At 43.4% G+C, this 19,401-nt stretch overlaps 1 protein-coding gene across 6 annotated transcripts in view; it reads left to right on the top strand.

The window, feature by feature from the left end:
• The window catches only part of LOC146572893 (nucleosome-remodeling factor subunit BPTF-like), a 65,471-nt gene that overhangs the window by 17,916 nt on the left and 28,154 nt on the right, over nucleotides 1-19,401 (top strand). For 5 of the 6 annotated variants that reach the window (XM_085277342.1, XM_085277341.1, XM_085277337.1 and 2 more), the window contains 12 exons: nucleotides 115-296; nucleotides 572-703; nucleotides 1,436-1,565; nucleotides 2,140-2,275; nucleotides 2,562-2,834; nucleotides 2,966-5,051; nucleotides 7,633-7,757; nucleotides 8,518-8,670; nucleotides 9,118-9,268; nucleotides 9,628-9,667; nucleotides 9,930-10,152; nucleotides 11,220-11,369. In XM_085277342.1, the coding sequence (XP_085133468.1) occupies nucleotides 115-296; nucleotides 572-703; nucleotides 1,436-1,565; nucleotides 2,140-2,275; nucleotides 2,562-2,834; nucleotides 2,966-5,051; nucleotides 7,633-7,757; nucleotides 8,518-8,670; nucleotides 9,118-9,268; nucleotides 9,628-9,667; nucleotides 9,930-10,152; nucleotides 11,220-11,369 (3,781 nt within the window). The remainder of the gene's footprint in view (nucleotides 1-114; nucleotides 297-571; nucleotides 704-1,435; nucleotides 1,566-2,139; nucleotides 2,276-2,561; nucleotides 2,835-2,965; nucleotides 5,052-7,632; nucleotides 7,758-8,517; nucleotides 8,671-9,117; nucleotides 9,269-9,627; nucleotides 9,668-9,929; nucleotides 10,153-11,219; nucleotides 11,370-19,401) is intronic. The other variant, XM_085277338.1, reaches the window with a different exon arrangement.

The following is a 19,401-nucleotide window of genomic DNA, read 5'->3' as shown; positions in this document are numbered from 1 at the left end:
GTTACTATCTAGTTACAGATGTGGAATTAAGTTCCAAGTGAAAAATCTCATTCAGTTCTTTGAGTTACTGGATTCCAATTCCCAACTAAATTCCATTTATCTGTTTGTTTACAGGACCATGACAAGAGGCGGCATCTCTCCCACAAATTCTGCATGACACCAGCAGGAGAGTTTAAGTGGAACGGATCCATTTATGGCTCCAAGGTTCTGACTATCTCCACATTGAGGCTCACTATCATTCAGCTGGAGAACAATGTTCCAGCACCATTCATGCACCCGAACTGGGCGTCACACAGGTATAAAAGGATATAACAATAATATCTCATGTGCTCCACTGGCTTTGTTTAGTGGGTTTTAGGTTTTATGTCATAACTTGCTAGTGAGGTTAACATCTTTCAGTAAATCAGTTACTTTTTGGGTCAAAGTAGCATTTTTAACAGATGTAAAAGCAAATCGTGGTCAGACTGTCCGCTTACAAATATTCTGTAGCCTAAATCTGAAAGAACCCAGAGTACAGGAGGAGGTCGAAACATGCTAAAATGTTGTTTTTGTTTATTTTTTTTCTTTCAAGGACCAATTGGATCAAAGCAGTTCAGATGTGCAGTAAGGCCAGAGAGTTTGCACTGGCTCTGGCCATCCTGGAGTGTGCAATCAAACCTGTGGCCATGTTGCCCATCTGGAAGGATTCACTGGGCCATACCAGGTATGAAAATCTTTACATATTTACAGTGCGCACCATACATGCTGCTATCGCTTCACAAACACAAATAAATTGAGTTTTACAAAAAAATTCAAATACCTTGAAGAGCTCAAACAAGCTTTCAGTGCACGTACATGGGGGGGATGTGCATGCAGTTAACTGGCAGAGCTGATCTTACCCAGATCAGATCAAAAGGCCCACCCTGGCTGTGAGGCATAATATTTAGATTGCAAGTCCACAACCAGCCACCACCCACCCCTGCCTCTACGACTGCTTCAGCAACACAAGGGCTCTTTTGAAGAAGTGATTGTCCAAGATTTCACAAGGTTAAGAGCAGAATGTGTGTATGTGTAAGCCCGAACTGTTAGTAAGTGAGAGAGAAAGTGGCGTTTCAAGGACTTCTATCAGTGTGTATATGTGGGAGGTTTTCATGGAATGGTTTCAAGACTTGCTGTCATCTCCTCATCTTTAATCAGAGTTTGAAAGGAAGAAGTTTTTGTGATCCATCGCCATGTATGATGTTATCACATGCAGCAATGATAATATTGTTGATGCAGCACAAATTTCCCACGTGTGGGACTAATAAAGGTTATCTTATCTTATCTTATCTTATTCTATGAAAACAAAATTTCAAATGCAGATTGCTCAAAAACGACTTGTTTTCTGCTTCTCTTAGCATAAAGATGGAAACATTTAAAATGTACGAGCTGTATGACAATTTAAAATGCATTTCAGGTTAAATCGCATGACATCCATGGAGCGTGAGGAGAAAGAAAAAGTAAAGAAAAGGGAGAAGAAGTTGGAGGATGAGGAGACGTTGCAACAGGCCACCTGGGTCAAATACACCTTTCCAATAAAACATCAGGTAGGCGCCGCACAAATTGCTGCAGTTGAACTGATTATTTAAATTCTGGCACATGAATTATTGAATGGATGATGGATTTCATATGTAAACCTGGATAAGCTCATCCAGAGATTAGCACATCATTTCAGATTGGACCATGTGTAAATTTGTACTTAATACTGTGCAGGAAGACCACAGTTAAATGACAAATATGTAAATGGTAAGATAGGCAATCATGCTTAGATGCACTTGTGAAATGATTGTGCACTAATTTTAATGGTAACTGCAGTGTGTCGGTCTAATCTACATCTGCATTGAAACTTTGGAAAATGAGTCCTTTTAGTGGGAAACACTGAAGTGCATGTTGTGCATACATGCATGAGGGCCGATCAAAGGCTCTTTGATGCAGAAAGTTAAGCTCTGCTGTGAGTCATTTCCCTCAGCAATTAGTGATCGGTGTGCAAATAACTTTGTAACCTTAAAGCTCTTTGTATGATCACCCTCTTAGTTTCCCACCACATATTTCCCCCCCATGTGAATATTTTCGCTTTACCTGATTCCTCTTTTCTTGCCTACTTTCTTGTCCTACATGTAGGTGTGGAAGCAAAAAGGAGAGGAGTATCGCGTTACAGGCTACGGGGGCTGGAGCTGGATCAGTAAAACTTATGTGCCACGATTTGTTCCCAGACTTCCAGGAAACACCAACGCCAACTACCGCAAAGAACTGGAAGGTGTGGAACAGGAGGCTTTTATGGCATATACTGTGCTTTTTAGTTATTAGACAGATTTGTACCTCATTCAGTTATTTTTACGTGTTATTGTTTGTGTTTATTGGTCAACAGTGAATTAAATTTCTCTGGATTTATGGTGATGTCCTGGGGTATTTAATTTAATTTTCTCAAAAGTTCCCAGTAAATTCAATTATTGATGGTCTGTCCTGCTAATTTGCTCAGTTAATATAATAACAATGTGTGAGCAGCTTAATATAAGGTTGTCCTCTCATTCTGTTTTTCAAAGATGCTAAACTTGGCAAGAAGTGTACTCTGCTGGACTTGAGTCGACGGCCTAGTGTAGTCACACCAGAAGCTCAGGGAGCTGTTGCAACAAGCAGCGAAGCCACAGAAGAAGACTCCTCTGGCCTCCCCAAGCCACTGACAGATCAACAAACGTCAAATGAGAAGAGGGACGAAGAAAAGAAAGAAGATTTAGATGAAAAGGAGAAGGCGAAAGAGGAATTGCCAACGAAGATGGAAGTGGATTCAACAGACTCGCCGTCAGATGAAGTGCAAAGTATGACTGATTAACATTGCGTTCTGTTGCATGTATACTATGAGTGGTCATTTACTTTAAACTACTTCAGCTCTAATACTTATGATTCTAATGTAAAGAAACACATTTAATCTGAATTGTTTTCTCTCCAGGTTCCTGTATTCAGGAAGATAAGGATTCCCTGAAAGAGGAGCCAACAGAAAGCCTTCAGCGACCATTTAACTACGACGTAGTGGATGTCAGCAAAGGCTTCCTCACCCGCATTGCTTACAAGAAGAAGGTCAAGTCCTCCAAACTGGACAGTCTACTTGAACGCAGAGTGAAGCAGCACATTATCGAAGAGAGGCAAAGGGAACAGGTGTCAGCCTCCAAACCCCAGGAGCCTAAACAAGTTTCATCCACACCAACCCCTGCTCTAAGCACTCCGGTCCGGCCACGGTCACCACTCAAGCCCCAAGCTCTCACTCAGACACATCTCACATTGGGTGAAGCTGTGAAAGTGGAGGAGAAACCTTCCACAACTGAAACTCCAGGGCAAGGAGAAGTTGGAGGACAAAAAGTAGAAGGGGAGAGTCGGGATGAGCTCTCTAAAACTACAGATAAGATTGTCACTCCTCTTCCTTCTCCTGTTATAGACTCCACACCCAAAGACAGTAGCAGTACAGGTGAAAATTCAAATTCACCACAACACCAAACCACCTCCTCGCCCCAGAAATTGGTGGAAAATGAAAGGACTACGGGGCCAAAGGAAGCTAGTTCAGGGCAAGAGGTTGTTAAACTCCCCAATGTGCAAGAAACAACAGCTAGTTCTTTAGAGCAACAAGCAGACTGTGTAGCATCAGATGTTACGAAGGCTGCGCTTACTGAGAATGAAGGGTCTGAGGAACCCAAATTAAAACTGAATGCTGCAGTGACATTTAGAAGTGGTCTTGACCAAAAAGACAGTCAAGACACAGCTCCTTTAAAACCGATTCCCCAAAACACAGAAGTTTTAGGCTCAGTGCATTTGAGCACAGAGGAAAACGGTATGGGGCCAGAGGATAGTCAAGACAATATGCAAGATATTGGAGATGGTAGGACTGTAACTGGCACTCCCGAGCCACTTTCTCCTCTCCCTCAGGTAAATGGTAATGATGGTTTTGGGGGTGAAAACATGCTGGGTAACTCTGTGGTGAGCTCAAATAATGGCATGCTCAACAACAGGCCTCAGCCCAAAGTGAACAGTATTGGGAAGGATGAAGATGAACAACGGCTTGCTGTGTCGCTGAAAGACACCACGCAGCAAAAGCCTCTAGTGAACGGGGATCTTGCTTCTTTAAACACTAGCACGGAGGTTAGGGTCAAAGAAAATTGTTTAGCTTCTAAGGTAGAGGCAGAAAGCAAGATTACAAATTCTGACCAAGATTACAAACCTCCACTGAAGAAAACAAAGCTGGAAAATAACGTAGACACACCCGCAGAGCATACTCCGAATGTTCACAACAGCACATCATCTTTTGAGTGCACAGAGACCAAACCCAGTCTTGGCGTCAAGATCATAAGAATGGCTCCCTCTCCTATACCTTCAGCGGAGGAGTCGAGTCTGAGCGACGACTTTGCAGAGGAGAACGGCAGCGGTGGGGCGACAGAACCAGTCAAGACCATCATCACACAGGTAACCACAACCTCCACCACCACTACCACCACAGTACTTTCCACTGAAATGAGGATAGCCAAGGTGCCGTCGACGACATCTGGAGAACCGGTGGTGCCTGTAGTGTCGACAACAGAGAGCAGCGCCGTGTCTACCCTCACAACCATGACCAAAACAACTGTGACCAAAATCCTCTCCCCGGGGCTCGATGGCCAGTCTGAAGACAGCCAGAGTGAAATGGTGACACAAGAGCAGAAAACAACACTTTTAGCTTCTGTGGGCGAATCAACTACTGACGCCAGCGGTAAAACCTCAGTGTCGTCTGTTACCGTGAGCGAGGAGGACTCGTCAACAAAGGGCCGTGTGCGCCTCCTCAAGTTCTCCCGCACTAAGAAGACCCGCTCGGACACAGCTCTTCCCTCTTACTGCAAGTTTGTCACCAAGAGCAGCCGGAAGAGTATTTTTGTACTTCCGCACGATGACTTAAAGATCCTGGCCAGGCGAGGCGGATTCCGTGAGGTGCCAGTGTTTAGTTACAATGCTAAGCCAGCACTTGATATCTGGCCGTATCCTTCGCCCAGGCCTACGTTTGGCATCACCTGGAGGTAAGGTCCCATTCTCAGTTTGTCTTCCTCACACACGTCTTACTTACTGTCCTCTCTCTCTGAAGCCGGTGTGTTATTAAATTCTATTATCTGTATTGAGTCTTAGATAAGATCCATATTTCTTTAAGCATGAATAGAAAAAGCAAAAGTGGAAGCAAGTTGATCTTTAAAGCCTAGAAGAGACATTGCCAGCTCATTATCTTCATTATCATTTGTTTCCTTTTCTTGTCTCCGGCGGTGGAAACTACTTAGGAGTTTAATCTTGTTTGATCCTGTTTTTATCATTTCCGAGCATGGGCATCCTGAGCGTAACTTCGTAGGTCTGGTTATTTCCCATGTTCCTTTGATTGGTCATTCAGAATTGGACGTAAGTGTGAATGTGAGCATGAATGGTGATCTGTCGGTCTGCTGTAGGCCTGTGATAGCCAGGCAGCCCCTCCAGGGTATACCCTCCCTCTCACCCTGTGATAGCTGGGATAGTCTCCAGTCAGACCGTGACCCTGAATTGAATAGACTGAAGGAAATTTAAAAAAACAACAACAACATACGGGGCGATCGTGGCTACGGGGCGATCGTGGCTCAAGAGTTGGGAGTTCGCCTTGTAATCGGAAGGTTGCTGGTTCGAGCCCCGGCTTGGACAGTCTCGGTCGTTGTGTCCTTGGGCAAGACACCTCACCCGTTGCCTACTGGTGGTGGTCAGAGGGCCCGGTGGCGCCAGTGTCCGGCAGCCTCGCCTCTGTCAGTGCGCCCCAGGGTGGCTGTGGCTACAATGTAGCTTGCTATCGCCAGTGTGTGAATGGGTGGATGACTGGATATGTAAAGCGCTTTGGGGTCCTTAGGGACTAGTAAAGCGCTATATAAATACAGGCCATTTACCATTTACATATTGCTTTTAACTGTTAATTAATGGCCATTCAGAGGGAGTATATTTCAAAATATGTAAAATGCGAGGACATCCTCCTTGGTTCATAAGCTGAGTTCCCTGGTTGTATCCCGGGAGGAGATGCAAATTTCTTGAGGCTTACATCAGGTGGGGCGTAAAAATCTGTCAAGTCAAATATGTGGAAATACTTACTGTGTTAACTCCTTTGGATGTGTTCGGAGTGCTCCGATGGTTTCAATGTCGCCTTACTGCAAGGCGTTTCTTGGTTCAAAGGCAGTTGGAGGCTTTCTTTAGAGCTCATGATCGCCCACAGTTAAAAAACACGTGCTTGTTATGTTAACTGGTGATTCTACCCGCTGTGAGTAAAAGAGCAGGCCAAAGGAGCTGTCTTTTTTCAGATTTTGGAGCAGCATAATCATCGAATTAGAATTACATTAAATGGCTTTTGAACATCATGGTATAACCAAGGTTATCCACTTTTATCAGATATTGTGAGGTTCCGCTTCATGTCATATTGTGTCCAGCAGCACTGCAATTAAAAATGTTCTTAATGAGTTCTTTTTACTGGACTTCTCATTTCTCTTGAAATGTAATATCCAGGAAATGAGCTCAAAAATGCAGCATTTCACAGTGTAAACTCTCTGTAACCACACTTTCTTTTCCTAAGAAGAAAACTTAAGTAATGATAGCCAGAGCGCAAGTGTGACACAGTGCGTAATCATCTCTGTATTGCTCTGTGGTTCTTGTAGGATTATACAAAAGCAGTTTTTGTGTTTCTTCTAAGTTTTATAAGCGCTCGCTTCTCATCCTTCCCCTTTAAACAGTTTCCCAGCTTTGGCAGAGCGCCATGTCCTGGTGATTTATTGTTCATTATGTCTTCATTCTTCCTGTCTGCCGTTCGTGGCTTTGGCCTCGGGTGATGCTGTAGCTCTGACTCTGGTGTCACACGGGGACCTCTGGTTATTTTGACCCGACCTCAGAGTTCCAAAGGAGACATGAATCATTCGGTGGTCGGAGAGGTGTCACGATGTTCGCTTTGCGCGCTGACCAAGCCCTGCAACCCAGGCATATTTTTCCACCTGCGGTTACACATGGGAAAGGGAATATCCACCAGACCCCGTACACATAATAAGCCCTGTGACGATTGTGTTTTTTCAGATGTTTAAGATGCCGTTAATGACGATATCCAAATGCTAACCTCATTGTCATAGCAGTCATAACGATATAAGGAAGGGATTTTTCCTTCTTTTGGAAATTATTTATTGATGGATGAGATGTTGTTGTCTATTTCTAGACTGAGAAGAGTCTGTTATGTTCAGAATTGTTTACTTGCTTGATTTGCCTTGTAGAAATAAATAGCCCTGCAGGGATCTGTTCTGTTTCTTTAGTGGAAACAGGCGTGAAGTGTCAACATCATCACCAACAACTCTCATTTGTTTTTATTCTGCCGCTTCCAGACCCATGATCGTGTTTTCTGTAACTCTGAGTCAGTCATTTCAGTGACACCTTAAGTGCTGTCAGTAGTGTTTCTAAGCCTGATTCAAATATTAATTTGCACTATACAACAACGAGACAGGGAGCACAGTGGTGCTGTGAAAGGAGGAAAAAGGCTCCTGTTTCATGAGGCCTGTTTGTGTGCATTATTTCTTTGGAATAATGTGGTAGATAATTTAATGTAATCGGTATCTATCTGTCCAGGTATCGACTGCAGACAGTTAAGTCTATGGCTGGAGTGAGCCTCATGCTGAGGCTCCTGTGGGCCTGTCTGAGATGGGACGACATGGCCGTGAAACCGTCCGCTGCTGTCGGCACCACGCGTACAGGTAGACCTTCAACAGTTCCAATAATCATTTACAGTTTTCATCCATTTTCTGTGAGGAATGGCAACAAACTCCTACAGAGGTGTTATGCTAAATAAGTGCTTCCAGCTACAGCTTGGATTATAAATGTTATTTTTATTTATTTATTTTTCATTTTGAGGTAAGTCCAGATTTTTTTTTCAGGATTTTATTTCAATTGGTTTCTTTTTACTAACTTGTAATGCAGCGATCCCCAACCTTTTTTGCGCCACGGACCGGTTTATGCCTGACAATATTTTCACGGACCGGCCTTTAAGGTGTCGCGGATAAATACAACAAAATAAAACTAGTACCGGTACCGAAAAAAAAGAAGATTTATTCATAACACACGTGAAACGACCCAGAAAAACCGAGTAAACGACAAAAACGATAACAAAATAACGCTAAAAACCCTGAAAACCATATATTTCACACCCGAACCTCAACTCTCGCGGCCCGGTACCAAACTACTCACGGACCGGTACTGGTCCGTGGCCCGGGGGTTGGGGACCGCTGTTGTAAGGCATGGTAATCTTTCCGGTCAGCAACTGCTGTCTTCCCAAAAATTCCAACTTGTAGTGTCTTTGCTTCTTGATGTCCTCTCTCTCTATACTTATCCCTGTGCTGGCCCAACAGAATAATAGAGAAAACATGTGCAAAACATTTTTGGGCATCACTGTTTTTATGTTGGAGTGCGTTTCCTCCATCTTTTCGGGCTTTCCTCCTCATCACCATACCAACCCAGCCCTATCCCCACTCATTGCTACAGAGACATCAGATACTGAAATCACCACCACCGAGATCATCAAGCGCCGCGATGTGGGACCATACGGCATCCGCTCAGAGTACTGCATACGCAAAATCATCTGCCCCCTTGGAGTGCCAGAAACTCCAAAAGGTAAAACAGACTTTTCTTTTTTCACATTTATTAAAAAACAAACAAAACAAAATCGTCTCATGTCGTTTCTCACCATCAAACACAAAGTGAAACTATTACATTGCTAACTCTTTGTTAATAACAGAAATATGCAAACCTGTTTTGAACTTTTAAACTGTATAAATAAAACCATACTATAAATGTTTAAATACAGTTTTTTCTTTCTTCTGTTTGGTTTCCCTGCAATAGTTGGTTGTTGCTCAGTATTTCAGCATTGGATATGCTGTCTTTGTATTATTTATTGCTAAATATTGGTTTTAAAGGATGTGCAGTCTGTTTTAATTTATATTTTACAAGTTATTATTGTAACCAGGCTGTAAAACTGACACATTTACATGGGCCCCGTTTCTGTCCAATACCAAATGTAATTACAAATTGTCGTCAATCATTTGTTCATCTTTCTGCCAGAAACCCACACCCCACAGAGGAAGGGTCTGCGATCCAGTGCCTTGCGCCCCAAGAAGCCCGAGCCTGCCAAGCAGACTGGCCCAGTGGTGATTGAGACCTGGGTAGCCGAGGAGGAGCTGGACCTCTGGGAGATTAGAGCCTTCTCAGAAAGGTCAGAGTCACAAATTTAAGCGGAATAAGTTTGCGCGTCCTGTGTAGGACTAATTATATTAGTCAGTATAGAAACATGCCATACTGAGAGCCAGATATTGTTCCAGAAGATTTCTTTTCAGAAGAAGAATTTTCTGACTCAGCTAGAAGTAAATCGTCGGGTTAGATTTGTGCGAGATATGCTGGAAGGTCTAAAAGTTGATTTCACTGGAGGTTTTTTTTCTTTTAGTATTTAACTCCGTCACTCTAGACATCCTACTTGCATATTACTTAAGAATTTGACAAATTCAATAAATTTCTAATAATCTTTTAATTGTTCTTTTTATCTTTTAACCTTTTTCACATATTCTCATTTCACAGGGTGGAGAAAGAGAAAGCTCAGGCAGCTGAGCAGGCCAAGGTGAGTGAGGTTCAGTTTTTTAAGTCTGTTTTTTCATTTTTATCAATTTATTTTATTTTATTGTATTTATTTATTCAATCATTGATTTATTTTTCAAACTTACGGTAAAACTTTTGTCTTTGTGAGAGTGGGGAAAAAAAGGACATCTGTGGTCCCACCTGGATAAAAAGATAAACAAGTCCAGGTCACGGTATTTTATTGTTTTGGGGCTTTTTTAAAAATAAATAAGTTAATGTTGTGATCAACTTGTTTATTCTTTCAGAAACGTCTTGAGCAGAAACCAGGCTCAGTCACAACCCCAGCAGGAAGTCCTGCAACACCTGCTGCCACACCCAAAGTGATCGTTGGCTCACTGTCAGGCCAGGGCACCCCCGGCACCAAGGTGGTCCTGTCCACCAAGATGGGGACCCCTGTCACATTCCAGCAGAACAAAAACTTCCAGCAGTCGTTTGCTACCTGGGTGAAGCAGGGTCAAAGCACACAAGGTACTTTACAGTGTAACTAATAATCAGCATTTGGAGTATTTTTATAGATTTTTTATAATATCCTGAATACTAAATAAAGTTGTAGGACCTATCAGAACAATGCTTAAGATCTATATCAACAGGTGCTGGTACCAGGAAGTGGATTTGTTTTAGAGCTATGTGAACAAAAAGAAATAATTAAAAATTTAAAATCAATTTACAGTCTAACTATTCTAGTCATGGATTAGTAATTTGTTTACTGAACACAAACTGAACCAGTTGCTCACAATTGACTTGATTTACTGCACTTGCAAGGGAGCTGTTTCAGAAGACAAACACACACACACACACATGCACACAAACAAAAGAGAACAAACTGTGTATGTCACCATGAGCCATAACTGATCTTCATCAAGGCTGGGCTGTTGTTATGCTGGATGCTGGCATCCGTGTCAGAGGTGTTGCTGCACCCTTGCATCTCCATGACAGCAAACATCTGATTGTTCTTAATGGAAATCTCACTGGAGCCACAGAGATGAGGTCCTCCAACTAATCCGACTGCACCCCGCCCTGCAGCTTTTTCAGCCGGACAGTTCCTGTCCCCACACTGCCAGAGGATCGTGGGCTCCTCTGGATCATGAGCACATGCAGGCTCTTACTTAGGCCAGCGTTTAGCTTCATTTTGTTTCCTGTTGACCGTGCCTGGGACATGCTGGGTTCATGTGTTCATTGCACAGCTGCAGGCTGTACTTATCCAGAAATGGAGAGCAAGTCCTTACCACAGTTTATGCACAGACGGGTGACAGCTTGCATCACCTTCAGAGGAGGCCATAATGCATAAATGTCTTAAATATGTTTTGGTGCTGGAGATGACATTTTATTAGGCATAGCTCTTTTCTAATTTTTAATTCTCTTATTTTTTTATTAATTCAACTCAGCAAACTGTAAAGCATTTCTAAAGTGTGTTGATTTCCTGTGTTGTGTCTTAAGCACAGTGGTTATGTGCGTTAATTAGAAGGGAAATATTATTGAATTTGCAGTGTTGCTGTATTTAAGGTACCTTTTGTTTATTTCCTTCCTTTAATTAGGAGCGGGCTCAGAGACCACGGTGGCCACATCTGGTGGGCACACTTTCCAGATTACGGGAACCTCTGTTGGTGGAAAGGTTGTGACCACCAAGCTGCCACTACCTGCCAACAGCAAGATCGTCACAGTCAACGTGCCAACTTCGCAAGGAGGTATTGCTGGTTTTAATAAGTCACACCTCAGAGGCAGACCTCGGGCAGCATTTCTTCTTTCCGTCCATTTGGGGGATGCATGTGTGTTTGTTTTCATTGCCTCACATCAGATCCACACCAGCAGCATTTAAAATGTGTCAGAGGGGCCAAATTAGATCTGGCCCATGAATTGGATGCCATTGTAAGTAATTTAGCGTACTAACCACACACAGAGTTCTCCAGGGGGACTGAGCTTGTCTTTATTCATTTCATAAATGTTATTGGTGCCAGCTGCTGCAAGCCGGACTTTTTGAACCTTTCAAATCAGGCGTTCCTTTTGTCCTTGATTGCGACGGTCAGCGAGCCAACAACACGACTTAGGGGAACTGCAGGGCTCAAGTATCAGGATAGCTGGTCAATATTTAAAGCACTCTTTCAGAATCAGTCACACAGCTGTCGCAGATTCACCATGGTTCAAATGCGACCATGTTTTTCTTAATGGGCATGAAATTACATGCATCTAAAATACTGTATTTAGCTTGGTTTAGATCTAGATTTATCACCCTGCATCGCTGATTTGTTCTCTGATTCACTGGTAGCTTTAGTTTGCTTTTTCAGTTGTTCTCTGGCCCCGTTTCTTTACCCTAAAATATCGTACATCATTTCAAGCATGGCTTTCTAAATTAAGGACATGAAACGAATTGTGAAAACAACTGATGTAGCCAATATATACGTGTGTGTATATATCTTATGATAATAATGGGTCAGAAAAGTGGTTGCGTGTAGTGACAAACTTCAACTAGCTGACAATTTTAAGGAAAGTGTTCCTGATGTGGGGAAACAGTTTAATGGCTTCTTCCTTTGTCCATCCTCCATCAGTGATTAAATTGTTTGTTGACAGATTTCTATTACATGAGAATTAACGTGCAACTGAATTATCATTTACTATTTAGTTTGGGGCTTGGTTTCACTACAATCATTTGCATTTGTAGATGTGAATGCAATGCACTTCTGTTTTGTCACTCCAAAGATAAAAATATATATATATTTGTTGCCTGTTTAAAGGGAATGAAAAGTAAGAATGAATTTATTAGGACTGTTCAATATAACGATATATATCGGATGACAATATAAAAACATCTATCGTTTCATTTTACGCTATCGTTTGTTTCGTGGTGTCGCAAAATAAACTGTTTACGGCAATTTCCTTTAATTGTTCTGATGGTCACTGTAGTGGCTATATTAATTTCTTAAAGTTCTCTCTTTCTCTTATATTTAATATAACCACACTACACACGGACAAGCGCATGTTTTTATACGTTGCCGTTAGCAACAACGACGGTATTTTCCACATAAACCTTTCACAACAAAGCTCAAAGATCCTTTTGAGACTTTTCAAAATAAACAGAATCACGTGAAAGAGTATGCCGAGTATTTACGGATGAGAAGCAAATAAGAGCCGTCAGGTGCTAAGAAATAAACCTTGGACTCAAACGTTAGAACAAGCTTTTCCCTGCAGCACGCCGTGTAAAAGAAATACTCACAAAGAAAACGGCGGCCGTTACAACTTATGTCTAAAAATGTATAGTTTCATCGGTTAAAACACTCGACTCCAGGTACCTGACGCGCAGCTGGAAACACTTCCCGCAAGTCGAGCTGCCCGAGATTCACAGAATTTACAGAAAATGTTACATTTTTGTGATTTATATCGTTATCGGGACGATAGAATTCTTATATCGGGATATGAGATTTTGCTTATGTAACACTGGTGGTGCAATACTAGACCTGTTAGTGCTACTTCTTGCCTTCTTTGCATGTAGTGCGGGCAGTATAGTTACCTTTAACCACAGTACGCGGACAGAAGGGAAATATGGACCAGATCAGACAGGTTCTAGATTCGTAGGAGCCAAGGGTGTATGACAACAGAGGACTTGTACACAGTAGGTGCAGAAAACACAATTGCATTTATTAACAATTATTAAAGTTGTGCACATTTAACAAAAGTAGAGCGCGCTTCTTGAAAACAAAATAAAATAAACCCCACAAATGGTCGACCTAAGGATATATTGTCTTTTGTGTCTTTTTTTTAAAAGTCAATTTCAGTCTTTCAATGTTCAGTAGTCACTCAGTGTGTTTGTAACCAGTCGGGTTACAATCTACCAGTTCATCCGGCTCTTTGGGCTGGGCTCGCCATCCAGTACTGGAAAAGGGATCCTCGATTCTTCTCAGGTCCTCAAAACCAATCCAATCCAAATAAGCAAAGGAAAAAACCTGACCATGCGAAGCAACAAATGCTACACGGGGCTTCACAGTGCTCACGTTGGCTCACGGCCTCTGGAATACAGTATCACTCTTATTATTCTTGCCGAAAAAAGGACTTTCTCTATCCAGCTAGCTTCTTTGCCGCACGGGTAAACTGATCTTTCACCGTCTGTGTCTCTGGCGTATCTGACTGGCACACGAAGGCACACGCAGGTGTCTGAGCAGCGCACAGACTGGGGGAGGGTCAGACCGGCCAATGATTGGTCGCTCAGTGGATCTGACAAACACACTCTAAAGGACTAAGTCCTGCCCCCACACCATCTATATACCACATATACATATGTACATATTAAACTTATGTTTACATGCTTTTTATCAGTATTTATTATAATTAATTTTGTTTTTATCAATATTTATTTATACTTTTAATCCCGTTCTTAACACTGGGTTACACTATCCCCTCTTAGAATCATGCAAGTCCCTTTGCATGGGATAGCTAAACGGTAATGACAGGGGAACCAGCCTTCATGGGGATGACCACAGAATCTTGTTCTGTCAAGGCACTGGTAAAAGCCAGGCTTAGACCTTGAAACAGGGACTGGGCAATGGAAACGAGAGGATTTCCCAACCGACTATATTGCAGTCGTTCTGGTTGGGTTCTTGTTCTCTCTGAGCGCCTTACAGTCGCTGTGGCTTCACTCTCAGTATTTGGCTGACTTGAGTTTGCTTGATTATCATTTGAGTTGTCTTCTTCCACTGGCCCATCACAGGTAGATCCATCGGGTAAGTTGGCATCACTCTCGCTTTCATTGTCAGTGGTTGAGTGTTCCACCATGGTTTCACTCTCCTCTAGGCTTCCATATCCAAGTGGATTTCCACATTCAGGTAAGTTGTCACATCCGGTTAAATTGTCAGCTCCAATCAAGTTGTCACGTTCATGTAAGTTGTCTCCTCCAGGCAAATGAGTTTCAGTATGATCGTGATCATTAGGGTGTGTCTTTGGCTGGGGAATCTCATAGACTCGAGTGACCTTTATGGGCTCTTGAAGAGGTTCCTCTCTGAACCAACAGATATCCTCATCTTCCAGTTCTGAATGATCACATTCCTCATGTTGTTTAGGTGATTGCCTTGTTTTTGGTTTGCGTACATGAGTTGGTTGGACAGGTTTCTCTTCAACAGGGGCAAGAAAACCACAAGGGAGCAAGAGATCGCGGTGGACTGTGCGGACTGGGCCCTCTTTTGTTAGGGGTTTTATACTGTAGACGGGCAAGTCACCTGCTTGGTTCACCACAACGTGAATATCAGTCTCCCACTTGTCGGCTAGCTTGTGCTTGCCTCTGAGACGGACTGCACGCACCAAAACTCTGTCACCTGGCTCTAGTTTTGAGGGTTTCACTCGCATATCAAATCTTGTTTTGTTTCTTTCTGCCATTTTGTTAGCATGGTCTGTTGCTAGTTTGTAGGTCTCTTGTAGAGTTGCCTTTAGTTTTGTTATGTACTGAGAATGCGACTTGAAACTTTTGTTGTTAAAGGGCAGCCCAAATGCTAGATCGACTGGCAATCTTGGCTGACGGCCAAACATTAACTCATATGGGGCAAAACCGGTTGTATCATTTTTCGTACAATTGTACGCATGAACGAGTGGTTTGACATAGTTGTGCCACTGAGTTTTGTCCTTTTCCTCAAGAGTACCTAGCATACTTAGTAACGTTCTATTGAAACGTTCTACCGGGTTTCCTCTGGGGTGATAGGGTGTTGTCCGGATTTTACGAATGCCCATGATCTTGCAAAGCTCTTGGATAATGTGGGACTCGAAGTCGGGACCTTGATCGCTATGCAATCGTTCGGGTATCCCGTAGTGGACTATGAAGTTGTCCCAAAGGGCTTTTGCAACGGTCTGAGCTTTCTGATTGCTGGTAGGGATGGCTAATGAATATTTCGTGAAATGATCGGTTAATACAAGCACATCCTTTACATTACTTCGATCAGGCTCAATGGACAGGAAGTCCATGCAGACTAGTTCAAGGGGTCTGGTGGATTTGATATTCACTAATGGAGCTGCTTTTTCTGGAGGAGTTTTACGTCTTACACAGCGGTTGCATGTTTTGATCTTATGTTCTATATATGCTGCCATGCGAGGCCAATAGAACCTTGTTCGGGCAAGATCTAAGGTACGTTCAGTGCCTAAGTGGCCCATGTCACAGTGGAGGCTTTGGAAGACTGAGTCACGGAGCTGTTCAGGTAAGACAAGCTGGTAGGTAACATCTCCTCCATCTTGGCGAGTTCGATACAGGATGTTATTGTGCATCTCCAATCGATTGAGCTCTCGGAGTAGAAGGTTGATGTCAGGAAGTTCAGCTCGCACAGTTGGTGGGACCTTTTCTCCAGTTTCAATTTGTGCAATAACTTCCCTCAGACAAGGGTCTGTTCTTTGTTCGTTTGTGATCTGTTCAAGGGACATATGGGGTATAACAGGAAGACCACCACAGTCATTTTCATTGACAAAGTCACCTGGAATGGCAGCTGCAGAAATGGCTAGCGAGTGAACCAAAGGGATGGTGTCATTTTGAGAGCTGCATACAAGGTGTTTCTCACAAATGGCAGACACTACTTCAGGACTTAAACTGCTGTCAGGTAGGGACAGGTGAGTCTGTGTGAACTGCTGTATGCGGTCGAGCTCTTTTTGGGACACTGCGTCGTTAAGCAACTCGCCATGTGGCCGTCTAGAAAGGCCATCTGCATCTGAGTTAAGCTTGCCTGCTCTGTACTGGAGCTTAAAGCTAAACGTTGACAGGGCAGCTAGCCATCTGTAACTCATGGCATCCATCTTAGCAGTAGTTAATATGTACGTCAGAGGATTATTGTCTGTTACGACAGTAAACTGATTTCCATATAAGTAATCTGCAAACTTTTCCGTTACTGCCCACTTCAAAGCTAAGAACTCTAACTTATGGGCGGGATAACGAGATTCACTCCTAGACAACCCACGGCTTGCATAAGCTATCACCCTAGTCTGGCCATTCTGCTCTTGATAGAGCGCGGCGCCAAGCCCTGTAGTGCTGGCGTCCGTATGGAGCGTATATGGCAGTTTAGGGTCAGCAAAACCCAATACAGGCGCAGTACTGAGCTTTTCAATGATGGTTTTGAAAGCAAAATCACAAGAGGGAGTCCATCGCTCGCCGAAAGGTGTCTTGGGGTCATGGTACTGGACAGACTTAGCTTTAGGCTTTGTGCTTTTGCGCAAAGGAGGGTAGCCTGATGTTAAGTCAGTGAGGGGCTTAACGATACTCGAATAGTTCTTAATGAACCGCCTGTAGTACCCTGAAAAGCCTAAGAATGAGCGGAGCTGTTTAAGATCACGGGGCACAGGCCAGGTACTTAAGGCTTCCACCTTTTCAGGGTCAGTCTCCACTCCCTTGCTGGACACAATATGCCCAAGATATCTGACAGAAGTTTGGAAAAATTTGCATTTTTCGGGTGAGAGTTTGAGCCCATATTCTTTCAGGCGATCAAGAACTTTCATTAAGCGAGCCTCATGTTCTTCAAGTGTCTTGGAGAATACAATGATGTCATCGAGAAACACGATCACTTCGCGCAGGTTCATGTCGCCCATACATTTCTCCATGAGCCGCTGGAATGTGCTGGGGGCGTTTGTAATGCCTTGGGGCATTCTATTAAATTCCCAAAAGCCGATGGGACATACGAACGCCGTCTTTGGTTTGTCCAGCTCCTCCATCTCAATTTGGTAGTACCCAGATTTTAAATCCAGGACAGAGAACCATTGCGACCCGATCAAGGTGGAAAACGTTTCCTCCAAATTGGGGAGAGCGTAAGCATCTTTTATAGTCTGCGCGTTAAGCTTTCTGTAGTCGATACAGAGGCGGACTTCACCATTTTTCTTCCGCACGACTACAATGGGTGAAGAGAAAGGGGAGGTAGATTCCCTGATCACGCCAGCTTCTTGCAGTTCTTTGAGGTGCTTACGGACTGCCTCCAGGTCGTTCGGATGTATGGGACGCGCTCTATGCTTGAACGGTGTTTCATCTGACAATCTGATTGTGTGTTTCACTTGATCCGTCTTTCCAAAGTCAAGATCATTCTGTGCAAACACTTCGGGCATTTGGCTTAGTTTTTCGGTTATGCGCTCCTTCCATTCAGCGCTAATAGGGGAAGAGTCAAAGTTATATGTTACATTTGACTTCTGCTCAGTTCGGGATCTTGGAGTTCTCACTGAGTGTTCGTGAGATAGAACTCTTTGATATGCACTGACTTCTCCGATGACACAATTTAGAGGGATTGTCACATCATGTTCGGATTCATTGGTGAGTATAACTGGTACAAGGTAAGGTGCTCGTTCAGGTAGGTCTATGAGACAAGGTTTCACAAGGATGTCACCAGGTAAGGCTGACATTCGTGGATACTCTAACAAGACAGACTTTTCACCGTTACCGGCTGACACAGCTACAGCACCATCTAGAACAACAGTTTGGCCTGCTGGAATCAACTGTGGCTCTTTGTTGTGCATCATCACTAAACCAAGACTACTGTCTTTGGACTGTTTGTGTCGTGACTCAAGAACTTTTAGAACTGCCCTATAGCCATATGGCAGGTTCAGCTGCAGTTCATGGCATGTGTTAGAGTACAGCTCATAAAGTACATCTAATGTGTTTGTCCCAATTAGCACTAAGGACTGAGAAGCTGTGCGCACATCGGGGACAACTAAGGCAAGTGTCGGCACTTCAGCTTCAATGCCAAGGAAGTCCTTTGGGAAAGTGACATGCAGTTCAATGTAGCCTAAGTAAGGCACAGACTGACCGTTGGCACCCTCAACTTCTAAAAGTTCAAACAATGGCTTAATCTCATGAGAGGACAAATGCTGACGATAGTAGGACTCGGGGACTGTAGTCACCTGGGAACCAGTATCTAGCAAACAACTCACTGTGTGACCATTAACTTTCACTTGTGCAGTACTCTTCGTACCAATTAGACCTTTAGGAAAGTCGAAGGAATCTGATCTTGTGTGTGACTTTAGGCTGGCACGCTTTTTAGGTGAAGCTTTTTGTTTAACCTGGGTGGGACGGGTTAACAAAGCATCAGCCTCCATTTGTCCCGCAACGGAGGCAGAATTTAGTTTAAAGAAAGCTGGTCATTCTGCCTGTCCCATATCTGCCTTCTCACTCTTAATTCCCTTCGTTTTGCAACTACAAGGGCAGGATTGGGCTCTGACTCACAAGTGGCTACTATATGTCCATCTTCCCCACAGCAGAAGCAATACCAGGGCTTGGGCCTAGTACTGCGGCGGCTGGGTGGAGGTGAGTCTTCAGGTTTGGCATGGTCAGGTTTTTTATTTTCAGGTTTCCTTGTTCGAACTGTCTTCAGTGTTGCTTGTTTCTTTGGCTTCACAACGGCAGCTAATTGGCTTTTTAGATCGGCAACTTGTTTTTTCAGCTCTTCTAGACTATCTGACTGTGCTTGGCGAACATCTGCATTTGTTTCAGTGACCGTCTGTTCATGAGACACTGCTTTTGGTTTCGTGGCGCTAAAGTGTTTCTTCATTCGCGTGTTTTTAACTTCTTGTCGGTTTTCTGCAGTACGCAGGAGAAGCAATAGCTCTGCATAAGTGGGCGGCTCCTTATGCTTTAGCTCCAATTGCAACTCCGTTAGCAAGTTATCATCCCAGCAGCCTCTGTAAAACTGTTTAAGAAGCTGCTTATTTACTTCATGTGGTTCAAGCCCACCTCTGCGCACGGTGTGATTGACTGCCACCTGCAAACGAAGCAGATAAGCAGAG

The sequence above is a fragment of the Mchenga conophoros genome, linkage group LG6, assembly GCF_057382185.1.
Source record: "Mchenga conophoros isolate Kocher_MC1m ecotype Shallow Benthic linkage group LG6, M_conophoros_male_GT1.1, whole genome shotgun sequence".
Lineage (NCBI taxonomy): Eukaryota > Metazoa > Chordata > Actinopteri > Cichliformes > Cichlidae > Mchenga > Mchenga conophoros.
Note: the sequence above shows the minus strand (reverse complement) of the source record. Positions and strands in the feature narration are given on the sequence as shown.